This window comes from Phoca vitulina, unplaced genomic scaffold (genome assembly GCF_004348235.1).
Source record: "Phoca vitulina isolate PV1807 unplaced genomic scaffold, GSC_HSeal_1.0 scaffold31, whole genome shotgun sequence".
Lineage (NCBI taxonomy): Eukaryota > Metazoa > Chordata > Mammalia > Carnivora > Phocidae > Phoca > Phoca vitulina.
Genome location: NW_022589734.1, coordinates 20,343,359 through 20,358,854, shown reverse-complemented (window position 1 = coordinate 20,358,854; position 15,496 = coordinate 20,343,359). Strand labels below are relative to the sequence as shown.

General features: G+C 35.6%; 1 protein-coding gene across 4 annotated transcripts in view; it reads right to left on the bottom strand.

Annotated features, from left to right (window-relative positions):
• Window positions 1-15,496, bottom strand: part of CDKAL1 (CDK5 regulatory subunit associated protein 1 like 1) — a 708,317-nt gene that overhangs the window by 409,561 nt on the left and 283,260 nt on the right. For all 4 annotated transcript variants that reach the window (XM_032424786.1, XM_032424785.1, XM_032424783.1 and 1 more), the window contains one exon: window positions 1,895-1,998. In XM_032424786.1, coding sequence (XP_032280677.1) covers window positions 1,895-1,998 — 104 coding nt within the window. The remainder of the gene's footprint in view (window positions 1-1,894; window positions 1,999-15,496) is intronic.

The following is a 15,496-nucleotide window of genomic DNA, read 5'->3' as shown; positions in this document are numbered from 1 at the left end:
ATTCACCTTAACTGGCCCAACCCACGGGGCTATGATGATGCTAAATGACAATAAAGTCTGACTGAAGTCACACCCTGTACTTCCATTGCTCAGAGGGCGTTTCCAAAAAATAAGATAAATCAGAGAACTACACTGGATATCTTCAGAAAAATTCTATGATTAGTTTATAAAAACTATGATTATTCCTTTCTGGTTTTTACCTCAAGTCAAATGTAATACATAAATGTGTCCAATTAAGGAGGGCATGTGATGTAATGAGCACTGGGTGTTATATAAGACTGATGAATCACTGACCTCTACTTCTGGAACTAATAATACACTATATATTAATTAATTGAATTTAAATAAAAATCAATCAATCAATGTGTCCATACTAAGTCATGAAGCAATCACATCAAAATGTTAGGATAGGTTATAGGTGAAGATAGATATAAGGGAGCCAAGAGAATACATTCACGTCCTAGATGGTGATTTATCAGTTTTAGATCTTTAAAATAAATTTTCAGAGTAAAGTGAGAAAATTTATTTAAGAGTTATATTTAGCTGCGGATAGAAATGCATAATGTTGGAAAAGTACCTCGAAAGAACTAATTCATACTCCTACCAATTTGCAGTGTTTGGTGGATAACTCATTGAGTTTTAATATCCCCATTTTCTGACAAATATATGGAAAAATAAACACCAATTTAGAATGCCAGCAAAGGCATCATTTTTCAAATAGATTAGGTTTCTGTGCAAATTTATGCCCTTTCTGAACACGCCTTAACGTAGTCATGTTGTACAAAAGACAATCACTCAGACTGTTTTTCAGATTAGATAATTACCTGGCTCTAAAACAGAACACTGGCAGGAGTCAATGAGTTGCCTTTTATTTCTTGTTCAATATAAGTTGAATGTGAATGAAGGAAGGGACTGAACTAAGAATGTAAAGATAGAAAAAAATTGTTGGGAGGTGTTAATAAATCAATCGAGGGTACTTTTCTCTCTATTATAAAGAGCATTCCAAATTCATGTTGATAAAAGCTCTACATAGATTAAATGAAGAAATGCGTTCGGAACTCATGCTTTCACTTCGAGGGTGTGACGTACTGAAAGTAGCACTCCAACTTACTTGCTAAAAGGAACAGTACATTGCCAATAACTATTAACCCACAAGATCACAAGACAATAGATTATATCATATTGGGTGTAAAGACACACCAATGTTATACACACATACTATAAACAAAGACAAAAGAGGAAGTTTATGGTTTAAGCAGTTATGTGTCAACACAACTGTGACTCATGTTAAAGATAAGTCTTATTATATGCTGGGAGATACCTAAACAATCACATTTTCCAGCAAGTGATGATTCGGAAGTAGCTGGCCACCCACACAAAGAATTATTCTCATTAGGACTCTCTACCTGTACCACTCTTTGCTGGTCCAAAGTTCTGCAGATAAAGAGGGTTATCTTCATTGACTGATAGTAAAATCTACCTTTTTCAAGACTCCTGGAAACACTTATTCACTCTACATTCCAAACGTCCAAAAAGTACCAAAGAAAGAGTCGGAAATCTTGAAAAGTATTTCTCTCAGTCCACAAAGGTCTTAACACACATCAGACAGTCATGGATTTCATTTTTACTTTTTATTTTTGTCTTTTCTGTGAAGTGAAAGTGGGTGATAAAGTTCAAAATAAATCATAAGAAAATGGAAGAGTGGTAAAAGAAGAGTAATGTGAATACTAGAACTTGGCTGAGTGATCTGGTAACATTTCTGCCACATAGACTAAAATATTTATGAACTCTTCAGAAAGCTAAAGAAGCATGTATTTAAAGTGAAGGGTTATTTAGAAGACTATTATAATTTATTAAGAAGGCTAAAATCGCACATAATTCTAGAAACTCTTACCTTGAAAAGACTGTCTGGCTCTTTCTACCAGTTCACCAATTGGGTAACTGGCCAAATTTCCTCTGGCATGTTTAGTTTTGCAGTAGGTACAAGCATTGAGACACCTGTTCAAATGATAGCAATAAATGAGGCTCAAGTTTTTAAAAAAGATAGTACACACTTAACATGGAAAAAGACCTAAAACATACACCAAGATGTTATTTTAGTAACATGTGCCACTTTATATGAAAAATACTAAAAAACCAGTATCTATCATACTTCATACTTATTTTATTTCCACAAGGCACAGAAATTTACAATTTGCAATTTTTTTAAGTTTCAACTATTCAAAAATGCATGAATCACACAGTATTATCTTCAAATGAATGTATCAATGAGGAACAAAGTTTATAAATGCTTACAATGATTAAGTGATCAAAAGAAACTTAAGATCCACATTTTTTTTAAACCTGTGACATTGCTTGGTCATTGTAAAAGTAGAAATTTAGTATTGCTTATGTATACTGTATTATTTAGAAATAATAAAGCATATTCATTTAACTTTTAACTAATGATATAAGAATAAATAGGCAACATAGCATTCTCATAAAAAAATACACCCTTAGAAATTTTCAGATAACATTTTTCACTCCTGAAGTCAGAAAAAATATATTAAAACAAGTCCATTGAATACTCCCTAGGATTATATTAGAGAAAGTAAACAAGGAGAATGACATTAGTTTTGAAAAATAAAAAAATAGATTTCCCAATAGTCTGTAGACATGATAAAGAGTTATCTTTGAAAAACTAAAACACTGGCTCTACTCTCATAATTTTTAAATATAATTTAAATAAATTTTGTTATTATAAAAGAAATAGTTACAACATAATAGAACAGTCCTACACCAAAAAGGCTCAACAACACTGAACAAAACAAAACAAGAAAATAACTCTTCATTGATTCAACTGCTAAAATGAACAGAAAAACACCATCATAATACAAATGCTTAAAAATTTCAAAATGAGAAAAAAATGAACTTTTAATACTTGAACCTAACCAATGTGTAATTTTGTTAATATTTCACTATGAGATACATGTGAATCACAGCAGCCAAATATGCAATGCTTAATTTCTTTTTTTTTTACAAGATTTTATTTATTCATTTGAGAGAAAGAGAGGATGAGAGAGAGAATGAGCAAGAGGATAGGCAGAGGGAGAAGCAGACATCCCACTGAGCAGGGATCCCAATATGGAGCTCGATCCCAGGACCCCTAGATAATGACCGGAGCTGAAGGCAGACGCTTAACAGACTGAGGCACCCATGTGGCCTGCAATGCTTCATTTCTGATAATTTTTGCAAGGCACTCTTAAGTAACACATATATTTAGAAATGATTTTTACTGTTTATCCAACCACATAATCTTAAAAAACTACCATTCTTTTCTTCCTAAGCCATTTACTTTTTTTTTTTTTTTTAAATAAAACACAGATTGTGGCCTCTCTCTTATGAGCACAAATTCTAGTCTCCCAGTTGTTATAGGTCTTCTCTTTTCAATTTCCATCTGTTCCATAAGAAGGGAAAAGAAAAAACTGTTGCTGGCTCTCCCTGGGAGAGTAACTCACTTTTGTTTAGTCTTGACTGAGCATCAGACACTTTCCTGGATGTTTTATACACATTATCTCATTCACCATTCTAGAGTTCAGTGTTACTATCCCCATCTTACAGATGAAGAATCTACTTCAAAAATGTCTGATAATCACCTGATACCACAGAAATACAATGAGACATTATATATATATATATATATATATATATATATATATATATGCTATATGGTTGTTCATAGCAGACAATCTGAAGAAATCTAGAAGAAATGGACAATCTAGAAGAAATGCACCAATTCCTAGAAACATACAACCTACAAAGATTAAGTCATGAAGAAATAGAAAATCTGAATAGATTAATAATGAGTAAAGAGATTGAATCATATCCCACCAAAGAAAAGCACAGGACTAGATAGTTTCACTGATGAATTTTGTCAAACATTTAAAAAAGAATGAATACCAATCTTTTCAAACTCTTCCAAAAAGCAGAAGAGGAGGGAACACTCTCGAACTCATTTTATGAGGTTATTATTATCCTGATATCAGAGCCGGATAAGGACATTTTAAGACAAGAAAACTACAAGTGAATATCCTTCACGAATACAGATGAAAAAATCTCAACAGAATATTAGCATACCAAATTCAACAGCATACTAAAAGAATCACACACCACGATCAAGTGGAATTCATCCCTCAGAAACAAGGATGGTTCAATACACACAAATGAAGAAATGTGATACAACACATTAATAGAATTGAGGATAAAAATCATATGTTCATCTCAATAGATACAGAAAAACTATCTGACAAAATTCAACATCCATTCATAATAAGAACGTTCAACAAACTGGGTATAGAATACTGTACTACAAGACAATAAAGACCATACACGACAAACCCACAGTTTACATCATACTGAGTGGTGAAAGGGTCAAAGCTTTTCCTCCAAGGTCAAAAACAAAGGCATCCACTCTTCCCATTCCTATTCAACACAGTCATGTAAGTCCTAGCCAGAGTAATTAGACAAGAAAAATAAATAAAAGGCATCTTAATCAGAGAAGTAAAACTATGTTTGCAGATGACATGATTTTTTTTTTAAGATTTTATTTATTTGAGAGAGACAGCGAGAGACAGAGAGAGAGAGTGAGCACAAGCAGTGGGGGAGAGGGAGAAGCAGGCTCCCTGATGAGCAGGGAGCCTGACTCAGGGCTCAATCCCAGGACTCTGGGTCATGACCTGAGCCCAAGGCAGATGCTTAACAGATTGAGCCACCCAGGTGCCCCTGTTGATGAATGGTCTTATCCATAAAAAATCCTAAAAACTCCACCAAAAACCTGTTAGATCTAATCAATGAAGTTAGTAAAGTTAGAGGATACCAAATCAACATACAAAAAAACAGCAGCATTTCTATACACTAACAATGTATCTGAAAAAGAAATAAAGAAAATAATCTCATTTACAATAACACCAAAAACGATAAAATATATAGGAACAAATTTACCCAAGGAGGTAAAAAACCTGTACACTGAAAATAATAAGACAATGATGAAAGAAACTGAAGAAGATACAAATAATTGGGAGAAATAGCCCATGCTCATGGATTGGAAGATCTAATACTGTTAAAATGTCCATACTGCTCAAAGATGTCTATAGACTCAATACAATCCCTATCAAGATTTCAACAGCATTTTTTACAGAAATACAGAAAATAATCTTACAATTTGTCTGGAACTACAAAAGACTCTTAATAATAGCTAAAACAGTCCTGAGAAAGAAGAACACAGCTAGGAAGCATCACATTTCCTGATTTCACACAGTATTACAAAGCTACAGTGATCAAGACATTATGGTGCTGACATAAAAACAGACAAACAGACAAATGGAAGAGAATTAAGAGCCCAGAAATAAGCCTATGCATATACACTCAACTAATATTTGACAAAGGAGACAAGAATATTCAATGGAGAAAAGGTTAGTCTATTCAATAAATGTTGCCAGGAAAACTGGATGTTCTCTTGCAAAAACAATGAAACTAGACCACTGTCTTATACCACTCGCAAGAATTAATTTGAAATGGATTAAAGATTTATATGTAAGACCAAAACCCATAAAAGTTTTAGAAGAAAACACGAAGAAACTTCCTTGACATGGGTCTTAGCAATGATTTTTCAGATGTGACACCTTAAAGCACTGCAACAAAATCAAAAATAAACAAGTGGGACTACATCAAACTAAAAAGCTTCTTCACAGCAAAAGAAGTGATCAACAAAATGAAAAGGCAACCTACAGATTGGGAGAAAATATTTTCAAAGCACACATCTAATTCATAACATAATAAGTGATTCAAACATTTGATTATTATTCCATAATAAGAAATCCTAATATCCAATAAGGGCTTTATATCCAAAATATATAAGGAACTGAATAGCGAAAACGAGCAAACAAACAAATAATCCAATTTAAAATGGCCAAAGAATCTGAATAGACATTTCCAAAGAAGACATACAAATGTCCAACAGGTACATGAAAAGGGGCTCAACATCACCAGTCATCAAGGAAATGTAAATCAGAACCACAATGAAGTATCACTTCACACCTGTTAGGAAGGCGATCATCAAAAAGACAAAAGATAACAAGTGTTGGTAAGGATGTACAGAAAAGAAAGGGAACATCTGGCCACTGTTGGAGGGGATATAAATTGGTGCAACCACTATAAAAAACAGTATGGAAGTTCCCCAAAAGTTAAAAATACAACAAGCATATGATCCAACAATTCCACTTCTGAGTATATATCCAAAAGAAAGGGAATCACGATCTCAGATGTCTGCATCCCCATTGTCATTCCATTATTTACAATAGCCAAGACATAGAAACAACTTAAGTTTGTCCAACAGATAAACAGATGAATAAAACACATGGTGTGTGTGTATACGTATACACACATACACAATGGAACATTATTCATCCAAAAAGCAGGAAATTCTGCCATTTCCAACAACATGGATGAATACTGAGGGTTTTATTATGCTACGTGAAATAAGTCAGACAGAGAAATACAAAGTGTGTATGACCTTACTTATAGGTGGAATCTACAAACAAACTCATAGAAACAGAGAAGAGACTGGTGGTTGCCAGAAGTGGGGAGTGGGGGTGGGAAATGGGTGAAGGTGATCTAAAGGTAGAAACTTCTAGTTATAAGCAAAATTAAGTTCTGGGGACGTAATGTACGGCATGGTGATTATAATTATCAGTATTGTATCTTATATTTGAAAATTTCTGAGATCTAGATCTTAAAAGTTCTTATCACAAGAAAAAAATGTTAACCATGTGCAGGGAAATCTGTTAACTAAACTTACTGTGGTAAAAGCATTTCACAATATAGACATATATCAAATCATTATGCTGTATATACTCTGAACTTATACAATGTGATATGTCAATAATATCTCAGTAAAAATGGGAAGGAGGGGGGAGAAGTCTAGTAAGTAGCTTGCTCAAGACACGTAGCTATGATTCAAATCTAGGCCTGCCAAATTTCAAACTTCATGCTGTTTCCATACCAATCTGACTCCCCAGAATAAATGTGTGTCAAACACCCTAGCTACATACAGATGCAAATAATAAACTAGTCAATCATCTGACATGAGATACAATGTAGCATATGGATTCAAATATACTGCCAGTACTTATCATCCCGTATATGAAGTCAGTTGTCTAAAACATGTGTTTCTCTCTTTCATTCTTTGGAAATCTGACTTCTTTTCCACCCACTAGCCCAAACCAGTTATTCCATCCTTCTTTACAAATTGTTTTTTGTCTTCTTGCTGGCATTGGGGCAAAATGTGTTATCTCATTTGATATGCCACGTCTTTTTAAATTCTACTGCTCAGGTTCTCACTGCCCTTCTCAAGTGGCACCATGGTAATGTTCAATGCAGCAGCCCTACCATTCCTTTACCTGTGATATCCCCTGATGACGGGCATTCACTGTGGGTAAATCGGCACTCTTGCGGAGAATCTGCTCTCTTTGCCTCCTGAAACTACTTCAAGTCTCTTGACCCCTCTCTCTTATTTCTATTACCAATGGAGAGTTCCATAAATTAAGTGGATAATCTTAATAAAAGCTACTACTATTTCTGACTTGGGCTATTTCTTAAAAGTAACTCTCTTGAGGGACACCAGCCTGAAGAAGGGGAAGGAAAACAGAAGGAGAAGTAAACATGTATGTGAAACATTTATAATATGAACGAATGAACACACGTGAAGTATTTAGAATAGCATCCGCACCTAGTAAGTGACTGGTAACTGTTGGCCGCTGGTTGTTTAATGTGACTCTTCTAAACAATTCTGTAAAGAAATAATTATGCACGATCATGTTCCAGATGGACCTAACTTCATGGAACAGATGTGCTGCTGATGGGTTGGCTCAAACCAACTGTGGAAACCAAATCATATTTTCCTACTGGCTCACTTAATAAAGGTGGAAATGTAACCCCATGGAAAACTCACTCATGAAAATCCACTAGAACATTTTAATAAAACAAGGTGATATTTGGAAACATTTATAATAATCAAAATAAGCCAGTAAGTATAAATATTACATTAAGAATTCAAAATATACTTCACTAAACTGCTCCCCTGGGGTTAATTAGGGTGGCTGATGTGATATATTTTTGAAGTTCTAAACTCTTCATTGTATAAGATAGGTTCATCCTTATCTGCAGTTATCAAAATATGTTATTTTGATAAAGTGAAAATTTCTATAAAGCATATTTGTTCAAGCATGTTATAACAGCACCATGTCAAGCATCAAATCTGCTATACAATGCACTTAAAAAAGAGAGAGACCTGTTATAATACATAAGAACGATATGTACAACAAAATCAGAAAAGAATGAGTTTTTGATGATATTTAAAAACAATTTTCTCAATTTCGACATGACAAGCTTCCAATAAAATAAAGGGATTCATCATAGAAACCTTTACTAGATACTTTCAAGTTATCTGTAAACAATTAAATAATTGTCTGGGAGTAAGAACATCAAGCCAATTTCTTCAACCGTCAGAAAACAAAAGATCTTTGAAGGCTGACTGTTGAAAGCCAAAACCAGAAAGAGATGCCTGTGAAACTCCAAGGAAGATGGAAAATCCTGAAGAGCCATCAACTGTCCTGATAGAATAATAAAGCGAGCGCACCACACCTACTGCTCCCTGTAAGGGTGTCATATGGCCACAGGCCAAGAAGGAACTAAACACCTCAAAAGCAAAGACAGATTCAGCATTCAATTTAGCAGTACAACTCTAAAGTTTTAAAAAGCATCTGTGGCGGAATATTTTTAAGTTACGGAAACCAAAGAGATGAAATAACAATTTTCACAAATTAAAATATTTCAAAGGGCTCAAATGCATAACAAAATGTCAAATTTAATACCTAAGCCACAGAAAGCAAATGAAAACTAAAAGTTTTAACATATTCAGTTTTTTTTCCTTTAAAGAGCATCTTTAAATATCACAAGTTCTGAAATAATTTAAAAATCAGATTTATACTTTTAAAAATTCACCCATACTGATATCTTTTTTTTATGGGGGAGGAAAAAAGCCTATGTGACTCAGAATTTCCTTTCTCTCTGTGCCTTAGGGTCAAAAATAAATTTAAATATGCAAAAAAACTATTGTGGACTCAGACATTAACACTTCAAACTAGCATATTCAGTTTCATTCACATAATTCAACCTTATTTACTTTTAATCAATTGACAAAGTACAATACTCCTCAAAGCTTCAACCTTACAAAATAATAAGCCCTTTACAGCACTAAACCTTACAAAAATCATGCTGTGGGCCAGCCACATTCTTCCATAACTGAAGTAAAATGAAGCAAACCAAAAAAAACAAACCAAAAAAAACAAACCAAAACAAAAAACACCTCAGGAAACAAAAGGTTCACACAGGGTAGGTTGTGCCAGACTTGGCTGTTAAATATAGCCTATTTTGAGCCCTCATCTTGGTTTTAAAAGTATTTCCAGGAAAATTATAAACCTTTTGATCTTTTAAACAAATGTAAGAGATACTCCTATCAGCAGGATCTGATTAGATCTTCAAATGATAATATAATACTTGTTTGCCAAGCTTTTCAAAATCCTGAACAAGCAAAGAAAAAATGACATCCTTAAAAACTAACAAAATATAGTTCCAAAACCTTACATTCTTTAAGCTTCCTGTGGCCAGGAAGCCTCCAACCTGAACTGAATCTCTCCACCAGGGTTACTGACTCCATCTTCTATCCCCAACCCCGACATCTTATTCTAATAATTACAATCTCTCTCTTCAACTGTTACCTTTCTGAAGTTGCTTTTCCTTTTGAAAAAGAAAGGAAGGGAGGGAAGGAGAGAGGGGGCTTGGCAGCAGCTAGACTTTCTCCTGAATTAAAAAACAACTGCAGCTACATTTTTCTCTTATTCTACCTCCATTAGCTACTGGGCTACATCCTTTGCTTCAAAAAGATGTTCCAACATATTTCAGCTCTATATGCTTATTTCCCATTCCCTTGACCTAACACAATTACCTTTATCATCACCACCCATTAATCTGTGTAAAAATCACCACAATCTTTAAAATCACCTGGTTGGGGGGGTGGAGGGGGAGAGTGGGGAGAGGGTTGCTACCAATAGTAAAAGGTGGTTGCTCAATGCTGGACACTCAGTCATGCATTTTGCATGGTTTCATTCATCCTCACAGAAATCTTGATATCAGTATTTTTATCACTAACTTTCATAGAGGAAACTGAAGTTGGAAAAGAGTAAGAAATTTACTCAAAGCTACACAGACAGCTCAATGAAAGATGAATCTATCTTTTTTTTTTTTTTTTTAAGTAAACTCTACACCCAACATGGGTCTCAAACTCGTGACCCTGAGATCAAGAGTTGCATGCTCTTCCAATTGAGCCAGCCAGGAGTCCCCAAAGATGAATCTATCTTATCTGGAACTCCTTGAGCACTGATTGTACTTGACCTCTCTTAAGATACAACCTATCTTACACATGTGTGTAAGAACACATGATGAGTGGGGAGGATCCTAGGAGGATGGTGGATTGGGAAGCTCCAGGAAAGGGTGTCCTCACCGTGAGAGTACTGCACTGACAGAATCTGTCTGATGCAACAATTTTGGAACTCTGGTTCCTAAGGGCTAAGAGCTTGCAACTTCCAGGGGAAGATCTGGATGGCAACTTTTGGGTAATTTCAGCTCTTAGCTCAGGAGTGGCTCCTACCCTGCCAACACCTTACCCCTAGCCATGCAGCAAGGCAGCTGTACATGTGTTCTGAGAGCAGCTTACACACAGCATGTGGGTGCTAGGGTGGGTAAAAAGGACCTTGCCCCCAAAATATCAGGAATGATGCTCTGATTGCCACTTCTTATCACAGAGGCTCAAGATAAAGAGGTGGCGGCCATTGTAGCACCTCCCCACATTGTTAAAAGTCTCCACCTCTCTAGCTGAAGTGACTGTCAGAAGATTTAAAGGGCCAGCATCCCGCCCCCCCTTCATTTTTCACTTGTTTTCCTTTGGGGAGCCCAGATATTAAAGACTAGGACACTCAAAAAACAACTGCACATACGAGCAAAATTAGAAAGTGACCACACATGCCCAGAAAAAGGATCAGAAAAGACCTGAGAAGATCTTAAGTTCATACCTCTCAGGCTGATCCTCACCACAAACAAAGTGTACAACAATTAAAAAATAAACAATAACAAAACCCAGCAAAACCTGTGCAGGGGGAGAATCTGATTTCCCGAGTTACCACATTATTAGATTCAAATGTCAGGTGTTGAAAAAAAAAAAATCACAAGACACAAAGAAACAGGAAAGTATGGCTCATTCAAAGGAAAAAAATATAAGTCAACAAAAACTGTCCCCAAGAAAGTCCTATGGCGGATATACTAGACAAAGACTTTAAAACAACTGGCTTTGCTTATCTTTTTCAACACTGCTGAGCGAAATAAGTCAATCAGAGAAAGACATGTAACATATGATCTCATTGACATGAGGAATTCTTAATCTCAGGAAACAAACTGGGGGTGGCTGGAGTGGACGGGGGGGGGAGGGGATTGGGGTGGCTGGGTGATAGACATTGGGGAGGGTATGTGCTATGGTGAGCGCTGTGAATTGTGTAAGACTGTTGAATAACAGACCTGTACCTCTGAAACAAATAATACATTATATGTTTAAAAAAAAAAAAAGAAGAAGAAGAAGAAGATAAGAGGGGAAGAATGAAGGCGGGGAAAACAGAGGGGGAGAAGAACCATGAGAGACTATGGACTCTGAGAAACAAACTGAGGGTTCTAGAGGGGAGGGGGTGGGGGGATGGGTTAGCCCGGTGATGGGTATTAAAGAGGGCACGTTCTGCATGGAGCACTAGGTGTTATACGCAAACAATGAATCATGGAACACTACATCAAAAACCAATGATGTAATGCATGGTGATTAACATAATAATAAAAAAGAAAAAATATTAAGGAAAGAGAAAAAAATAAAACAACTGGCTTTTTCCAATTTTTTTTTTTTAATTAACATATAATGTATTATTTGTTTCAGGGGTACAAGTCTGTGATTCATCAGTCTTGCACAATTCACAGTGCTCACCATAGCACATACCCTCCCCGATGTCCATCACCCAGCCACCCCATCCCTCCCACCCTCCTCCCCTCCAGCAACCCTCAGTTTGTCTCCTGAGAGATTAAGAGTCTCTTATGGTTTGTCTCCCTCTCTGTTTTGTCTTGTAAAACAACTGTCTTAAAGATGTTCAAAGAACAAAAAATGTGCAAAAATCAAGAGAACAATGAATGAAAAAATGGAAATGAAAGAACAGAAAGCATAAAACAAAGAAATTCTGGAGCGGAGAACTACAAGAAGCAAAATGAAAAATTCACTAGAGAGATTCGGCATCAACAACCAAAAGACGTGGGGATGAGCTGAAAAGGAGCACAGGTTTTATTGTTGTTGACATTAAGCTGGTATACATTCAAATTAGTGTTATAACTTGAGAATGTTAAATATAGTCCCCATGGTAACCATAATGAAAACAGTTACAAAATATAAACACAAGGAAATGAGAAAGTTACTTAAAACTTTCACTATAAAAAATCAACTAAATGCAAAGGAAAACAGGGGCATCTGGGTGGCTCAGTTGTTAAGCGTCTGCCTTTGGCTCAGGTCATGGTCCCAGGTTCCTGGGATCGAGCCCCGCATCGGGCTCCCTGCTTGGCGGGAAGCCTGCTTCTCCCTCTCCACTCCCCCTGCTTGTGTTCCCTCTCTCGCTGTCTCTCTCTCTGTCAAATAAATAAATAAAATCTTAAAAAAATAAAAAATAAAATATAAATGCAAAGGAAAACAATAATGCAGTAAATTAGGGGCAAAAGCTTTGTAAGGCATACAGAAAACAGCACAAAGAGAGAAGTCAGTCCCTCCTTATTAGTAATTAAATGCAAATGAATTAAACTCTCCAATCAAAAGACAGAGGTTGGCAGAATGGATAACAACATAAGATCCAACTATATGTTGTCCACAAGAGACTCACTTTAGATCCAAAGACACAAAGAGGTTGAAAGTAAAAGGATGGAACAAGATATTCCCAGTACTTAATTACCAAAAGAGAGCAAGGGTTGCTATACTAATATCACACACAACAGGCATTAAATCAAAAAATGTAATGAAAACAAAGAAGTGCATTATAAGTTGATAAAAGATTCAATACTGCAAGAAGATATAACAAGTATAAACACTTACACAGTAATGACACACCATCAAAATATGAAGCAAAAACTGACAGAATTCAAAAAAGAAATAGTTCTACAATAGTAGTTACTTTAATACCCATTCTCAATAATGAACAGAACAACCAGACAGAAGGAAAGTAGGCACAGAGAACCTAAGCAATACAATGAACATCTAGATCTAACAGAACATTCTACCCAACAGCAACACAATACACATGGCACATATTCCAGGACAGACCACAGGTCAGGACACAAATTAAGTCTCCATAGATTTAAAAGTATCTTCTCTGAACACAACGAACAAAGTTGGAAATCAGAACACAAAAATTCACAAAACTGTGGAAATTAAACAACACACTTTTAAACAACCAATGGATCAAAGGAGAACATACTTACTGATGAAGGAAAACAAAAATACCACACACCAAAACTTATGGGATGCAGACAAAGCAGTACTAAGGAGAAAATTTATAGCTATAAACACTTTTTTCTTTTTCAAAGAAAGATCTCATATCAACACCCAACTTTATAACTCAGGAAAAGAGAAAAAGAAGAATAAACTAAAACCAAAGCTAGCAGAAGGAAATAATAAAGATTTGAGAAGAGATGAATGAAACAGAGAACAGAAAAACACCAGAGAAAATCAACAAAAAAGCTGGTTCTAGGAAAAGATCCACAAAATTGACAAACCTTTAGCTACATGGACTAAGAAAAAAACACTCAAATTACTATAATCAGAAATGAAGTGGGACGTCACTAACAATTCTAAAGAAATATACAGATTGTAAGAGACGTACCGTGAACAACTGTACGCCAACAAACTGCATAACCTCGTTAGAATGGATGTATTCCTGAAAACACAAAACCTTCTAAAAGCAAGTCATGAAGCAATAGGGAATCTCAATAGGTCTATAACCACTAAAAAGCTTAAATCAGTAATCAAAACTCTCCTAACAAAGAAAAGCCTGGAACCTGACGGCTTCATTGGTGAATTCTACCTAACACTTAAGAAGCAATACCAATCCTTCTCAAACTTTTCCAAAAAACTAAGGAGAAGGGAACACTTCCTAACTTATCCTATAAGGGCAGCTTTACCTTGATACTAAAGCCGGCCAATGACACCCCAAGGAGAATTACAGACCAATATCCCTTATGAACATGGATGCAAAAATCCTCAACAAAATACTAGCAAACACAACTCATTAGCATATTAAAAGGCTTATACATCATAATCATGTGGGATTTGTTCTTGGAATGCAAGGATAGTTCAGCATATAAAAATCCATCCATGTAGGGGTACTTGGGTGGCTCAGCTGGTCAAGCGTCTGCCTTCAGCTCAGGTCCTAGGATGTTGGGACCCAGCCAGAGAGTCAGGCTCCCTGCTCAGCGGGGAGTCTGCTTCTCCCTCTCCCTCTGCCCCTCCCCCCACTCATTCTCTCTTGTGCATGTGCTCTCACTTGCACGCTCTCTCTAATAAAATCTTTTTTAAAAAATCAATCCATGTAATAGGCCATATCAACAGAATTAAGGAGAAAAAACAACATATGATCATCTCAATTGATGCAGAAAAAGCACTTGACAAAATTCAACATCTTTCTTGATGAAAACAATCAATAAACTAGGAATAGAAGAAAACTTCCTCAGCACAATAAAAGTCATATGTGAAAAACAGTGAGGATCACACTCAAAGTAAAAACTGAAAGCTTTTCCTTTACAATCAGGAACAAGGCAAGGATGCTCATTTTTACCTATTCAACAAAGTTCTGGAAGTTCTAGCCTGAGCAATTAGGCAAGTTAAAGAAACAAAAGGCATCCAAATTGGAAAGGAAGAAGTTAAATTATCTGTTTACAGATGACATGATCTTCTACGTAGGAAATCCTAAATATACCCCCCAACACCAGAATAAATGAATCCAACAAAGTATCATGAACAAGAGTCAATATACAAAAATCAGCTGCATTTCTATACATGAACAATGAAAAATCTGAAAAGGAAATTACAAAAACTTCATTTACAACCACATCAGAAAGAATAAAATATTTAGGAATTAACTTAATCAAAGTGGAAGTTACTTACACAATAAAAACTACAAAACACTGCTGAAAGAAACTGAAAAAGATATAACGGAAACACGTTGCATGATCATAGATTGGATGAATATTGTTAAAATGTCAATACTACCCAAAGTGGTATACGGATTCAATGCAATCCCTATCAAAATCCCAATGATGCTTTTTGCGGGGGGGG